Source organism: Orycteropus afer, unplaced genomic scaffold, assembly GCF_000298275.1.
Source record: "Orycteropus afer afer isolate SDZICR_OR568_19922 unplaced genomic scaffold, OryAfe1.0 scaffold00015, whole genome shotgun sequence".
Classification (NCBI taxonomy): Eukaryota; Metazoa; Chordata; class Mammalia; order Tubulidentata; family Orycteropodidae; genus Orycteropus; species Orycteropus afer.
In genome coordinates, this window is record NW_006921602.1 from 7074959 (window position 1) to 7091705 (window position 16747).

A 16747-nucleotide genomic window follows, 5' to 3' on the forward strand; every position below is an offset into this window, starting at 1 on the left:
TAAGTATGTATCTTTTTTTTTTTTTTTTTAAATCTTTGTCTTCCCACCCTCTACTTCCTGACCTACAAATCACTTTTTTAAATGTTAAAAGTACCAGCATCCTTTACAACATAGACTGTTTTAACCTTTACCTGGTTACTTAATTAAATAATTTTTAATAATGGTATAAAAGGTCTGGAGCTAAAATATCTTCCCTAAGAATGGCTATAAAGAAGGAAAACAAAATAGGAAAAAGAAGAGTATAATAGGATTTGGTGGTTCCTATTAACTTACTGTATTTTTTTATTCTAACTTCTACAAGTTTTAAAATGAACAGGAATTACCTTAGTAATTACCGAAAAAGAGGGGGAAGATAATTTGTTTTTAAAGAGCTGTGTAAACTATAGTATTAGAAACTAATTGAAAAGCTAATGACTTTTTCATACTGTGTTTAAAGTTTTATAAATTATGAGACTATGATGTAAGACAATACTTAGACTAAATTTGTTTAAATTCTTTGTTTCTTTCAGATTGTAATAACTTCATCTTAGATAAATAGGATTTCAATACTGAAGGCCTGAACAATCCAGTAAATCAGGAAACAGATGTGTCCTCTCATTCTTCATATTTTCTCCCCAATTTAGGTATGATTAATTTGATTCATTATAGAACAAAAAGTAGTCAAATGTCAAAGTAATTTACTATTTATTTTCCACATATTTTTGTATGAAAGCCATATTCAACTATCAGCTCTACTACTGGTGGTCTAACATCATACTAGATAAGGAATAAACCTCAAGAAAACACTTTTTGAGGCTTTTTCACTCTAAGTTTAATCATTTCATAAGTCTTGAGGCCTTATATTTAATTAATAAAAATGACTGATTTTGACCTCATCTTCTGGTTTAAAAATATTTCTAGGCTATTTTTATGCAAAACAAATTCAATTATTCAGGCTGAATTACAATAGTTTTTAATTAGCACAGTCTTATAATGTAGTCAACGTTAGCAAAATGGATAAATTAAATGTGTGGATAATAACAGTTATATACAGAGTAATTTTTTTTAAAAGATCAAACTTTTATAAATGTATCAAGATAATAAACATTCCTTATTTTGAGCTTTTACACTTGAGAGGGATAGACAGTCCTTAATCATGGGCAATATCTAAATGTGTCTTATTAAAGGCAGAAAAATTTTAAATACTTGTATAGATTCTAAGTCCTCTACCTAGATAATATATTGGAAATAACCTAATAATAAGAAGAAATTCATGTTAAACCTTTTAAAAACAAGTATTATTTAACACTTACTGGACATAGTAGAGAAACCCTTAGGCTGGTTGTAGCTATTTCACTGTCTGGATCTGCAGTCAATTTCTCTTTAACTGACATTCAATGAAGAGAAAACAAACAACAGAAAAAGATTATTAAAGATACATCACTTAACATAACATTAAAAAAAAAATCATTACAAAAAAGAAAAAAGGAACTGAAAAATAATCTGCTTGGTTATCCAATCAATTGAATAGCTTCAATAAAAACAATTTTATGGTCTATAAATTCTGTAATAAGCAATGGAAGGAGAACAATTATATACCTACGGACTGACTATATTTCTTGTGAGTTTCCAATTTCTCACCCATGGAATAAAATATGGCTTGGCAATAACAGAAAGGAAATTTCTAAAGCATGTTCAATTGATGGCAGACCCTCCCATCCATTTTTTTTTAAAAAAAGTAATTTAAGATACTAGATTAAAATGTTCTTTCTTTTAAACTATGATTATTATTATTTTGGTTCTTCTATTTTAAAGGAAATTAATAAGCACCAACTATAAAAATAACAATTTTTGAAAGCCCAGATAATATTTCTTATAAAGCATATTAATTCTAATTTCAAATTATAAAAAGAAAGAAAAAAAAGCTCAATTGCTTTTATTTTAAACCAAATAATTATTTGAGTTCTACATTTTTTTAAATCTATAAACTAACAGTGCTATCTTGGGCAAGTTAAATCCACCTCCCTGAGCTTAATTTCACTTATTAATTTTATCTTTGAATGATTATTCCATTTTTCTCCTTCAGTCGAAGTGTACCAAGGCCATTTATACTTCTCATCTGGAAACCTGGAAACCTCAATTAACATTATAAGTGAGACTGGATATGCCTAAGTGTAATATTCCAATAATTTTAGAAACTACTCCACAATAACTTTAAAAGCCTACATTGTTTAGTACGGGAGCTCTGGTGGCATAGTGTGTAAGGCATCTGACGGCTAACCAGAAGGCTGGCGGTTCAAACCCACCAGCCACTCCTTGGAAGGAAAGTTGGGCAATCTACTTCCGTAGTAAGACCGCCTCGGAAACCCAAGGAAGGGTTTGCTATGAGTCGGATCTGACTCTATGGCAGTGAGTTTTACTGTATAGTAAATAGGGCCCCGATAAAGTTGTGACAGAACTTCAGAGCTTTTTACACAAGGGAAAAGTACTGACAAGGAAGAAAGATTTCAGTTTGATGTCTGTAGTGCTGATAGCCATTTATGAACATTAAGAATTGTGCCTCTATGAAATATGGTGATCATACAGCTGAAATTTTTGAGATGGTCCAAATCTCAAAGCTTCTAATCGACTGTTTCCACAAACCAGTGACTCTCAACTGAGGTGCACATCAGCATTACCCCACAGATATTTTCACCTGTATTTACTGAATCAGAATGGGGAAGAGGGACATCAATGGGTAGTTTTTAAAAAGCCTCAGATATGATTGTGATGTCAGAACCCCCACTCCACAAATTATTTAATGGCCTAGAAGTCCCAAGTTTCCCAAATCTATATATTTCATAGACTGCCTCTCACAACTGAAAAAGCATAAAATATCTGGCTTTTAGTTTGCCAAGTACAGTGATTATATTGCTTACACTAATTAACTCTCTCTCTGCCATCGAGTCAGATCTGACTCATAGCGACCCCTCTTTGGGTTTTCGAGGCAGTATCACTACGGAAGTAGATTGCCCAATCTTCCTTCCGAGGAGTGAGGAGTGCCTGGTGGGTTTGAATCGCCAGTTTTCTGGTTAGCAGTCAAATGCCTTAGGCACTGTGCCACCAGAGCTCCTGCACTAATTAATACCATATGTAAATATGAAAAGTATGCCTTTGTGCCATTATAGACCCAAATCTTAATCAACTCTTTCTTGTAAGACACTTTTAAAGAATAATCTGTTGTATTGAAGGCAACATATAATTGCCGTACAAAATAAACATAAAAATATAACTCTAATATGATTACTAACCATTCTGCATGCCTTCACCAACCACCCCACCAGCACTCTCCCACACACACAGCAATGGGAACAATAACTGAATTTGGGCTTTGTCTATTTAAAGTTTTAATTAAATGAAGCAATACTATATGTTGTAGTATAGCCTTGTAGAAAACAAAGTTCAATGCATAGTACTTAGAAATTAAATTTAAATAGGAGCAGCAACATGAGCTGGTGGATAGAGCCAGCCTAGGTTTGAATCTTCATTCAGTTTCTTATTAGTTATGTGCCTTAGTCAAGCTATTTAAGCTCTATGTGTTCAGTTTCATCATCTAGTAAATGGGAATAATAATAATAATACCTCATAGCATTATTTTAAGGATTAAAACATGTAAAATATTCTATAAATATTAGCTATTGTTACTTAAATGTGATCTGTATGTTCATTTCTCTTCAGAATGGAGAGAATATTCTCAAATTATTCTAGAATCAAGTTTTCAGTTTCTATTTTTAAGAACTTGTTGGGATCTAGATTAGGACAGTATTCAATCTATAGATCAATTTGGAGAGGACTCACATATTAGAAATTGAGTTTTCTGATCCATTACCATGGCATTATCTCTTGACCTATTTGGGTTTTTTAAAATTTCTCTCAGCAATACTTTATAGTTTTCAGCATACAAATCCTGCACAGATTTTGTGAGAGGTATCCCTAAGAAGTATTTCATGTTTTTGGATGTCATTATAAAACTGTCTTCTTAAAATTTCAATTCCAGTTGTTCACGGCTGGTAGAAATACAATTGGTATTTGTATTTTGACCATGTATTCTGCAACCTAACTTATACTCATTTATTAGTGCTAGTAGCAATTTTGTAGATTCTTTGGGATTTTTCTCAATAATGCCATCTGCAAATAAAGAAAAAATGTACTATTTATTCATTTCTAGTCAATTTGACTGTTTTTTGGGTCTTATACTAGCTAAGATCTCCAGGATGATGCTGAATAAAAGTGTTAAGAGCAGATATCCTGCCTTGTTCTGATCTTGGGTTGAAGCCTTTCACCATTAACTATTATATTATCCGCAGGTTGTTTGTAGTTGTCTTTATTTGAAAAAGAAAAACAGGATTTACAGACTTATACTACCTGATTTCAAGACTTAACTAACAAGCTACAGTAATCAAGGCTGTGATACTGACATAAGGATAGACACATTGATCAATGGTCAAGAACAGATTCATTTATCTGTGGTCAACTGGTGTTTGACAAAGCTGACAAGATAATTAAATGAGGGGAATAATAGTCTTTTCAACAAATGCTGTGAAACAACTGGATATCTGTGTCAGAGAACCCTACCTTTTATCATACACAAAAATCATCTCAAAATGCACAATACACCCAAATCTAAGAGCTTGTTGTTGTTGTTGTTATGTGCCATCGAGTCGGACCCGACTCATAATGACCCCTCCTTGGGTTTCCGAGGCAGTATCACTACGGAAGTAGATTGCCCAACCTTCCTTCCGAGGAGTGGCTGGTGGGTTTGAACCGCCAGCTGTCTGGTTAGCAGGCAAGTGTCTTAGCCACTGTGCTACCAGAGCTCCTTAACAATAAAACTTCTAGAAGAAAATATTTGTGACCTTGGGTTAGGCAAAGATTTCTTAGTATGCAAAAAGTATGTTGTTGTTGTTATGTGCCGTCGAGTCAAACACGACTCATAGCGACCCCTCCTTGGGTTTCCGAGGCAGTATCACTACGGAAGTAGGATTGCCCAACCTTCCTTCCGAGGAGTGGCTGGCGGGTTTGAACTTAGTATGCAAAAAGTATAAAATATAAAAAGAATTTAAAAAGAAATACTTGTGAAGTTGATTTCATCAAAATAAAAATCAAGACCCTTATATGAAGAGGCTGACCACAGAGTTGGGAGAAAATACTTGCAAAAACATATCTGCTAAAGGACTTTACATCCAGAATATAAAGAACTCTCAAGCCTCAATAAAAGAAAACAACTCAATTTTAAAAATAATCAAAAGATTTGAACAGACACTTCACTGAAGAAGCTATAAGAATGGCAAATAAGCATATAAAAAGTATGTTTACTATATTCAGTCATTAAGAAAATGCAAACTGAAACTACAATGAGATTCCACTACACACTAACCAGAATGGCTAAAATAAACAGCCCAACAATGCTGGTGAGGATGTGGAGTAACTGGAAATACATTGCTGGTGGGAATGGAAAAATGTCATACCTGCTTTACAATAAACTGCAAAGTTGTTTTCCAGAAACTTACATAAGTCTAAGCATTCCTATACCTAGGTATTTACCCAACAGAAATAAAAACATATGTTCATAAAAATGGGATACCCATATACAAAATGCCAATGTTTACAGCAGCTTCATTCATAATAACACAAAACTGGAAAAAACAAATATGCACCAACTGGTAAATGGATAACCAAATTATGGTACAAATAAATGGAATACTACTCAGCAATAAAAAGGGAAAAAATTACTCATACAAGAAACTACATGGATGAACCTAAAAAGCATTCTATTAAGTGACAGCCAGACACAAAAGGCTATACACCATGGTTTACACAAACAATGCACTTGTTACCTGTTTTTAGAAACTGAGCCCCCCACCCCACCCTGGTATTTTCATAAGTACATAATGCTAAACGTTTTTTTACAACAACACACAAAAAAATTAGCATAACACAGTTACAAAAATACCTGGGGTCGGAAAAGGGATATTGGCAAAAAAAAGTGTATATAGCACATGCATTATTGGTGTAAAAATACAATACTGTAGGATATCATTTTTCTGACATTCTGGAAAAGGTTAACACTATAGATATAGAAATCACATAAATGGTTACAAGGCATTGGAAGTAAGGGGATGGGACTGACTGCAAAGGGTCACAAGGGAACTTTCTGAGGGCTAAGAAAATGTTCTCTATCTTGATTGTGGCAGTGGTTCATGACTATACATTTGTCAAACTCATCAAACTGTACACTAAAAAGGATGAATTGTGACTGCTAAATTCTACTGCAATAAACATGACCAGAAGGGAGGGAGAAAAACAGACAGAACTAAGCTGGTGTCATAGTGGGTAAGGCATCTGGCTGCTAACGAAAGTCAATGGGTTTGAACTACCCACCAGCTCCATGTGAGGAAAATGAGGCAATCTATTTCTGTAAAGATTTACATCCTTAGAAACCCAGTGGGGGTTGCTATGAGTTGCAACTGACTTGATGGCAGCGGGTTTGATTTTTTTTAAGCTCAACCTCAGGGAGGGGGCCTGGAGACTGAATTCAATTATGCAGCCAGTGATTCAATCAATCTTGTCTATGTAATGAAACTCCAACGAAAACTCTGCACAGCAAAGCTTGGGTGAGCTTCCCTAGTGGATAATATTCTAAGTATTGTCACACACTGATGTGCTAGGAAGGCGACATGACCCTGAGGACAAAGAAAGCCTCACATTTTGGAGCTTCCAGACCTCTTCCTATGCCTCTCTCCCCTTGGCTGGCTTTGATGTGTATTCTTTTCCTATAATCTGTGAAGTGTGGCCTAACTCTGGGTAGTTAACGTTAGAAGTCATTTGCACTAGTTGTTTTATATGTCATGTTAAGAAAGTTGAAGTTTTAATTTCATTTAGGTTGCTGAGAAAAAAACATGAGAACGGGTCAATAAAGGAGAAGTAGATTATTTAAAATAGGTTTAAAAAATAAAGGCAGGATATAAGGGCTCAAGCCACGGCAATGATAGTAGCCATACAGAGAAGACAGAGTTGAGAAATATTTAGCATATGAGTTCAATAGGGCTTGGTGAATTTGGTTTTAAACACCTGAAGAAACAGTTAAGGGGAAGGCAGTTAGTTATAGCTCCTGCCATTTTGATTCCAACTCACAGTGGCCCTACAGGACAGAGTAGAACTGACTGCCCCAAGGCTGTAAATCTGACGGAGCAGACTACCTCATTTTTCTCCTGTGGAGCAGCTGAAGGGTTCAAACCACTGACCTTTTGGTTAGCAGCCAAATGTTTTAACCACTGTGCCACAAGAGCTCGTTAGCTATACCCAAAAACCTAACCCAATGCCATTGAGTCAATTCCAACTCAGCACCAAACATAGTTTCCAAGGCTATAAATCTTTAAAATCTATAAATCGTTTTAAGCACATCAGCTCATCTTTCTCCTACAGAGCAGCTGGTGGATTAGAACCATCAATCTTTTTGGTTAACAGCCCAATGCCCACAGAGCCACCAGTCTTCCTGTTAGCTGTATTAAAACAAACCAAACTCACTGCCATTGCATCAATTCCAACTTAGAGCGACCCCTTCTTGGGTTTCTGAGGTAGAATCTCTACAGAAGTAGATTGCCCAGTCTTCCTTCTGAGGAGTGGCTGGTGGGTTTGAACCATCAGCCTTCTGGTTAGCAGTCAAATGTTTCAGGCAGTATGCCACCAGAGCTCCTCCTGTTAGCAAGAGATGTCTGAAATTCTGGGGAAAGGTCTGGGATGAAGATATGTATTTGTGATTTGGTGCTAGTTTACATTGTGAGAGTGGAGGTGATACGTCCATACAGAAAATAGGCAGTAGGCCAAGGATGGACCTTAGGAAACACCAACATTTAGGATGTTTTCCTTAAGAGAATCCACTGAAGGCAAGTGATTGTCAAAATAATAATAATAATAAAAAGGTCTGAGAGAGGGGAAAAGAGAATTTCAAGAGAAAGTGGTTGGTATCAAATGCAGCAAAGGTAACCAAGATGAGTACAGAAAAGATACACTTTTACATGTGACAATCAGGATATCACTGCTAACATATTCAAGATTAGTTTTAGTGGAATGATGGGGGTTAAAGACAGACCACAATGGGTTATATGGTGAGGAGGTAAAAGGAGCAAGTGTAGACTCCTCTTTCAACAAATAAGGATGAGAACAGTAAGAAAAGCAGAGATCTGTAACTACAGAGGAGATTTTTTCCTTTTTCAAAGGATGAAAAGAGAAATGATAGGGAAATTTGATGGAAAAGCCCCCAGAGAGAGAAGAACTGAAAACATAGGACAAAGAGCAGACACATGAGGGAGCCAGGTTTCATAATTCTGTTTACTGAGCATTTCTACTTGGGTGTCACACAAGCATCTCGGAAACCACATATCCAAGACTGCACTCTGATCTTCCCACTGCAGCCTAATCTTTTCAACACTTTTCCACTGCAGTTAAATGGCACTACCATGTAGCCTGGTGCTTAAGTAAAAAGCCTAGTATTCATCCTTGCCATCTCTTTTCTTCACTTCTCACATGTAATCAAGCACCATTTCACTCCACAATACTTCTCAAATCCATTGATTCTATTTCCATCATTTTCCCTTTAGTCCAAAACAAAATCTCCTGCTTGTTGTTAGATGCATCAAATCAGTTCCAACTCACAGCAACCCCATGCACAAGAGAACAAAACATTGCCTGGTCCCACGCCACCCTCACAACTGTTGCTATGTTTGAGCCCACTGCTGCAGCCACTGTGTCAATTCATCTCCTTGGGGTTCTTCCTCTTCTTCATTGACCTTCTACTTCATGGTATCCTTCTCCAGGAGGAACTGGTCCCTCCTGATAACACAGCCAAAGTAAGTGAGACGAAGACTCACCATCCTTGCTTCTACGGAACATTCTGGCTGTACCTCTTGCAAGACACGTTTGTCAGTTCTTCTGGGAGTCCACAGTATATTCAACACTCTTTGCTGACACCATAATTCACTTTAAAGCGGTCTTCTGCAGTACATTTGCCCAATGCAATATGCTGTTTGATTTCCTGACTGATGCTTCCGTGTGTGTTGACTGTGGATCCAAGTAAAATGAAGTCCCTGACAGCTTCAATATTTTCTTTGTTTATCATTATGCTGCTTATTGGTCCACTTATGAGGAATTTTGATTTTTTTAATTATCCTCTCCATACAAATTATCTCTTGTTTGGGCTATTCCCAGAGCTTCCAAACTGGTTATACTGCATCAGCATTGCCCCTCATCAATTCCGTAGTCAAAATGACTGCTTTATTGTCCAAATAAGATGGTATTGTGTCTGTTTAAAATCATTTATCAGCTTTCATCTTCTGTATGAAGTGTTCCTGTGCATATCTCTCTCACCACTCTCCTTCACCACTTGCATTGCAGTGCCACTGTGCTTTTCTCTTGGCACATGTCCTTTCCACCTTGGGGCTAACTTTTCCTTATCTTTATAATCTTATCTTAAATAACACATCATCAGAGAGGACTACGTTCCCTTAGATCTCTACTAAGTTCACTGTCTTTCTTCTTCGTGGTACATGTCACAACTGTAATTCATTAATGACTTCTGCAATTATTTAATGTATGTCTTTTCCAACAGACTACAAGTTTCTGGGGGATGTAGAGTAAGTGTGATCTTGCTTAATACTATAGTCTCTTGCTCCTGGAAAACAGGAGACTTTTTTTTTTAAATTGTGATTTGGGTGCAATTTTACAAAGCAGATTCATTTACACTCAACAGTTCATACACATTTTGTTTCACAACACCAGTTACAATCCCTGGAACATAATGGCTCTCTTCCCACCTCTTCCCTATGGTCACTCCTTCCCTGTGTCCTTCTTACCCATTCCTGTTTGTCTAGCTTTCTCTTAGTACAAATGCTGTCCTTCCAATCTCTCACCATTGACTATTCTAAGGAATGTTATCTTCCTGGTGTAGTTGTTCAGCTCACAGGCCTATTATTTGGTTAAGTACTAACCCACCAGAGTAAGTCCAATTTCAAGGCTGAAGGAAACACTGGGCCACAGTCTCAGGGGTTTCACCAGTCTCCATCTGACCTGTAACTCTAGTCTTTTTTATGTTTTTGATTTGTTTCAATATTTTTTCTCCCACTCTACCCAGGATCTCCAATTTTCATCCCTTTATAAGTGGCTGGCATTAGTAGCCAAGTACCATCCAGTTCTTCCCATCTCAGGGTCATGTAGGCTGAGTTTCCCTTCCATGGTCCATTAGTCCCTTGGACTAACTGCTTCCATATGTCTTTGACTTTCTTCACTCTTCTTTGCTCCAGATGAGAGACCAACAGTTATTATCTCAGATGACCCCTTGTTTGTTTGTGTTTAATTTTTATTGTGATTTGGGTGAAACTTTACATACCAAATTCATTTGCCATAGAGTAGTTCATACACATTTTGTTTCATGACATTGACTGCAGTTTCCTATAACATGAAAGCTCTTTTCTCTCTTCCTCCCTGTAATTACCTCTTCCCTGTGTCCTTTTTTCCTATGTATGCCTGCTCTCTGAGCTATCTCCCTGTGCAAATACTACCCTTCTGTTCTTCTGTGACCGATCACTCCAAGTAGTGTATCTACCTGATGTAAATGTTCACCCCAGATGCCTGTCTATTATTTGGCTGGAAGCCACAGGAATGAGTTCAATTCCAGACCTGACGGGTAGCTAGGGGCCATAGTCCCAGGGGTCTCACCAGGCTCTATCAGACCACCAAACCTGGTCTTTTTCTTTTTATGATTTTGAGTTTTGTTCCACACTATTTTTCCACTCTATCCAGGATCTCCTGCAATGATCCCTTGCTGAGAGGCTGACAATGGTAGCCGGGCATCACCTTGTTCTTCTGGTCTCATGATCATATAGGCAGAGGTTCACATGGTCCTCCAGTCCCCTGGACTAATTGTTTCCATGTGTCTTTGGTTTTCTTCATTCTTTTTTGCTCAGTAGAGACCTATTGTTGCATCTAGATGGCCACTTGCAAGCTTTTAAGACCCCGGTCGATAGTTACCAAAGTAGGATGCAGAATAATGTTTTTGTGTAGTATATTATGCCAATTGAGCTTGATATCCCCTGCGACCATGGTCCTTAAGCCCATGGGTCCAACAACTTGCTCCATCAGGGTGGGTGACTGTGCCTAAGGAGTTACAGTAACTTTGCCCCCTTAGTTCTAGTTATATAGACATTTTTACGGTATGTACAAATTTCTTCATGTTTGTTGATGTATGCAGAAATAGTCTGCCAACCTTATATGGGTATATTCCCTTTTGCCTAGACATACCTGATCATTCAGCCTGTCTACCCATCTATTTGCCCACAGACTACTATTTGTTATCACAGTACCGTACTACTGATAACTCAGTACTGTATATGTAAAAGGGATTATCTTTGTTGCCTGTACATACCTCTTATGCACCTCTCTGTGTCTTTCTTTCCCTTAGTGTTACTGTGTTGGTCACTTCACTTTTGGTATATTGCCTTCCTTTTACCCAAATTAATACTTGTCTCTACCTATCCAGCAGTGTTCCCACCCACCACCATCCCTGGTAATCAGCAAAGTTTCCTTCCATATATAAACCTTTCCTTGACTTTTGACAATAGTGAACACTATATTTGTGCTTTCGTGATTGACTTATTTCACTCTTCCAAGTTCATCGATGTTATGCAGTGTTTCACAGATTACATATTACTCTTTAGTGTTGTGTAGTATTCCATTGTGTGTATATACCATAGCGTCGTTATCCATTCTTCTGTGGATGGGCACTTAGGTGGTTCCCATCTCTTTGCTATTGTGAACAGAGCTGTAATGAACATGGGTGTGCATACCACTCATAAACTTTTAAGACTTCAGTCATTACTCACCAAAGTAGGATGCAGAACAATGTTTCTGTGTACTACATTGTGCCGATTGAGTTTGATGCCCCCTGCAACCACTGTCGGGAGCTCCCAGGCCCAGTGACTCACTCCCTCAAAATGCTTACTGTGACTACAAAGTTATCCTAACTTTGTCCCACTAGCTCTATAATATATATGGGCATTTTTATAGCACATAAAAATAGGCATGTAGGAATATCATCTGTCAAACCTATATATAGTCATGGGTATACTCCTGTTTGCCTACCCACACGTGTTCTTCTTGCTTATCTGCCTATGCATCCACCCACAGACTAGTGTTTGTTATTACTGATAATAAAGGCAGTATTGTGTATGCAATAGTATCTGCCTCTGTTGTCTGTACCTCGTGTGCACCCCTCTGTGTCCTCCATTTCCTTATAGTTATTGTGCTGGTTACACACTTTTGTTATACTGCCTTTCCCTTCACCCAAATCAACATGTGTCTCTTAACTAGTCAAACAAACTTCCTTCCCCTACCTGGTAAGCAACAAAGAAAATTTTCCTCCCTGTGTTTATCTTTCCTTGACTTTTTATAATAAGAGACTCAAGTAATGTTTGTCCTTCCGTGATTGACTTATTTTACTCAGCATAATATCCTCCAAGTTCATCCACATTATGAGGTGATTCACAGATTCTCCATTATTCTTTAATGTTGCATAGTATTCCACTGTGTGTATGTACCATAGTTTGGTTATTCATTCATCTGCTGATGGGCACTTAAATCATTTCCATCTCTGTTACTGCGAACAGTGTTGCAATAAACATGGGTGTGCATATATCTACTTGGTCCTAGATCTCACCTCTTTTGGATATATTCCTAGAACAGGATTGCTGATCAAATGGTATTTCTCTTGCCAACTTTTTAAGGAAGTGACATACCATTTTCCACAGTGGTTATGCCATTTTCCAGTCCTACTAGCAGTGCATAAGAGTTCCAAACTCTCTACAACCTCACCAGAATTTGTTGTTTTCTGTCTTCTTAAGCTTTGCTATTATTGTTGGGGTGAAATGGTATCTCATTGTTGTTTTGATTAGCATCTTTCTAATGGCTAATGATGGAAGAGCATTTCTTCATGTGTGTATTGGCTGCCTGAATATCTTCTTTGGTGAAGTGTCTGTTCATGCTCTTTGCTCGTTTTTGAATTGGACTGTCTTTCTGTTGTTGAGGTGTTGAAGTTTTCTGTAAATTTTAGAGAGAAGTTCCTTGTGAGATATGTTGTAGCCAAATATTTTTTCCCAGTTGTAGGTTCTCTCTTTACTCTTTGGGAGAAGACTTTTTTGATGTGTATAAACATTTAGTTTTTAGATGGTCCCAGTCATCTAGTTTATATTGTGCTGTTTGTTCATTTTGGGTTACGCTTGATAGTCTATTTATGCCATAAATTAGGGCCCCTAGGTATACTCCTATTTTATCTTTGATGAACTTTACAGTTTTAGTTTTACATTTAGATCTTTGATCCATCTTGAGTTCATCTCTTCCTATTCAATGTGTTTTGGCCCTTTGTCAAAGATTAGCTATCATAAGTGGATGGATCTATTTCTGGATTTCAATTTTGTTCCACTTCTATGTGTCTACTGTTATACCAATACCAGGCTGTTTTGACTACTGTGGCTCTACTATCTCCTTCTTCCTGCCTGCCAGTAGGTTTTGAGTAGAATAAATAAATAAAACATTAACTTTGAGCAGGAAATGGACATTTCCTCTTGGGAGAGTAATGGGAACAAAATGAGGATGGCTGTAAACGTTAAGTAAGTTGAAAATGAATTACAAGCAATTTTGAGAACTCACATCTGGTAATGCCATTTTATTTCACTGACAGTCTGCTGGGAATAGGGATGATGTTTTATAATACACCCAAGGTCTGAAGTGACTGCTGAAGGGGAGAACCTGACCAAGAGTTAGTAAAAGACAAAGAAGTGATATTGAGGTGGCAACTGTACACAGAAGGTAGAAGCCACAAGCATTTACTAAATCAAATGAATCAGAGAATGAATTTGCAACTGAATGAAAAGTTTAAATACTATCTACTTTATTCTTTCAAGAAAATAATAGTACCTGACTTGATTAACAAAACTGCCAGTAGGATTTAATAATAAGACTGACTTACAATGATTTTATCTGCAGATAAACTGATTCTTTAAAAATATGTGAGATATCTGCCAATATTCTTCTGTCAAGTTATTTTAAATAATCCCCTTTGACACACAAGTTACTTATTGGGAAAGTTACTTCTTTATAGATACTATAAAGGTAAATACCCAGCAGTGCTGAAGAAAAGGCCTGGTGATCTGCCTCCATTAATATTACAGCCAAGAAAACTCTATGGACAAGAAAACTCTATTCTGTAACACATGGGGTCAACATGAGTTGGAATCCACTCAATGGCAACAAAGATAAACAATCCCTGTCTTGAATTAATTATAACAAATTAGTTTGGGGCAGGATCAAAATGAATGTTCCACTGGCACCTCACACCAATAAGTAAGACAAGACATAAATTGACACAAAATTCCCACCCAATCTGCAACTCTTTTCCACCTCCAGCATTGTATCAGAGTTGAAATAAACAGCTTTTGCTATTTGATAGTAATTAAGCCTAGTTCCTCAGAGAAAACAAAATTCCAGGCTCACCTTTCCACTCTCCCTCCAGGTGGTGCTATAACTACAAGCGGAGAAGAGTTAACTGCTTGAGCCAAGAGAGCCTGCAGTACTATTATTATTTTGTAGTATTAACAACTTTATCTGCCATATTTCTTGGAATCCCCTTTCCCACAAAGGCTCACATAACTCCATAATTCTTTCTGACTAATCTAGTACTATGTGTGTGACAAGTATGAAGATTCTCAGTAGAATGATCAGGAATGGAATTCAGAAGTATGACAGTAAAAAATGAAGTTCTGTATTTGTACTCTCCTTCAGGGAGAGCTCTGTTCCTTTTCTTTTTTCAGGAGCTTTGCTATCTCCTCCTTCCTGCCTGCCAGATGGTGCCTCCACTCCTCCAGGTCTAAGCCGTGCTCTTACTCCAGTCTGTCAAGGAATGCCTAGAGGCATTAACCAAAGGTATGACTCAGGATTATTTGTGTTTTCAAAAGGGCTCTTTTAATACAGAAAAATCTTTCAATGAATTATTGATATTAATGACTATCTAAATATTGATATTCAGTGGTAGTAGGATCTCTGACTCTGACACTCGGAAACCTAGGAAGGGGTCGCTATGAGTCGGGTCCGACTCAACGGCAGTGAGTTTGGTTTTTGGTTTATGCTACAAAGGAAGTGACAGAAACACCGACCTTATTATTTTATTTCTTTCCACCAGAGTGTTCCTAAGTACAGTGGGCTTCATTAAGCAACTCACATCAAGGATCCTTACAGGGTAACTACCTAACCTCTGCTTGTAAAAGTTTTGTTTCCTAAGTGCCCAGTCCTCATCTCCAAATCCATTCATGAAGAATCTACCTCTCACAAAAAAGAGAATAAAGAAACAACTTAGTTGACCTCTTTGGAAAGGTCACTGACCTCTGGCCTTAAATCTCAGAAGACCTTACTACATCTCAAATTCAACAAAGCAAAATGAACCATCCAGTACAGTAACTCCCATCTATGAGCCCAGACTACGGAGAGATGTAGAAGTCATGAGGTCCAAACTGACAGATGAGGAATATGAGACTCAGAGCAGAGTGACTTTTCCAAGGCCATATAATTGACTTAACAGCAGAATCATTATTATTTCTACCACCCTAACGACTTTCTTTATACTTTGTTAACACAAAGCTGTATTTTTTCCTGGATAAACCTTCAATCTAAAATAACTCTCTTGAAATAAATGTCAAGTTTCCCTTTCTATCCCCTAGAATTCCTTAACCAATTATTTATTTTATGAAATTTTAGTAAAATATTATTCCATGTTCATGTACTAGCTACACAAAATTAATTTTAGAATCAATAAAATATAGATTATAAAATATAGGTCATGACAGTTATTAAAACTCCTCTCAGGTCTTGTTTTACCCTAACTCAGAGAAAAACAGTTCTCAGTGTTTACAATCCTATATGATAGACTGTAGTAAAAGACAAATCCTAACATTTCTTGGGTTGAGAAAATACTACTCTAACTTTTAACAAAGTATTCCAGCTACATAAGTGAAATAAGTTATCATACGTACTTAAAGCTCTAGAATGATCCGGATTCCTTATTCCCTTTGCTCGTAACCTCTGAAGAAGAACTGTTGAGGACAACTGTTTTACAAGATATACTGCCATGGAATAGTTCTGGAAAGGAAAAAAAAAAGATGTAGAAAACAAACAACATATGTAAGTAAATAAATAGTGCATCTATTTTAACTCCACACTGATAGAGAAAGAAAACTAATACTTGGTAAAAACCTATTGTATGCCAAGCACTATTTTAGATGTTTTCATTTAATCCTGACCAAAAAGCCGCTGAGGCAGTTATACATCTACTTTGATGGATGAGGAAAGTGAGGTGTAGGAAAGTGTATTAACTTGATCTAATTTTATAACTTTTAAGTGACAAAGCCATACTAAAACTCAGGTCTGTCATGTTTCTATATTACCTGACTACCTATACTTGAAGATAATTAAAATTTAAGGCACTATCTAAAAGAACACTGTTAAGACTAAATCTCAACCAAGCCCAATAGGAATCAAAGTAATCATAAACAATATTTAGTAGATAATAGATATATCTAAAATAGCCACTATTTTTGAAAATTATGAGATTGGCTTCCTAACCTATACTAATTCATACCTTTTAACATCCTCTATACTTTCAGCTAAAGCACTTGACTGCTAACCAGAA

The 16747-nt window shown here is 36.8% G+C and overlaps 1 protein-coding gene across 1 annotated transcript in view; it reads right to left on the reverse strand.

The window, feature by feature from the left end:
- The window catches only part of PIAS1 (protein inhibitor of activated STAT 1), a 94492-nt gene that overhangs the window by 16301 nt on the left and 61444 nt on the right, over positions 1-16747 (reverse strand). The window contains exons 6-7 of the mRNA XM_007957368.2: positions 16092-16197; positions 1293-1366 (exon numbers count right to left, since the gene is read on the reverse strand). Of these exons, the coding sequence (XP_007955559.2) occupies positions 1293-1366; positions 16092-16197 (180 nt within the window). The remainder of the gene's footprint in view (positions 1-1292; positions 1367-16091; positions 16198-16747) is intronic.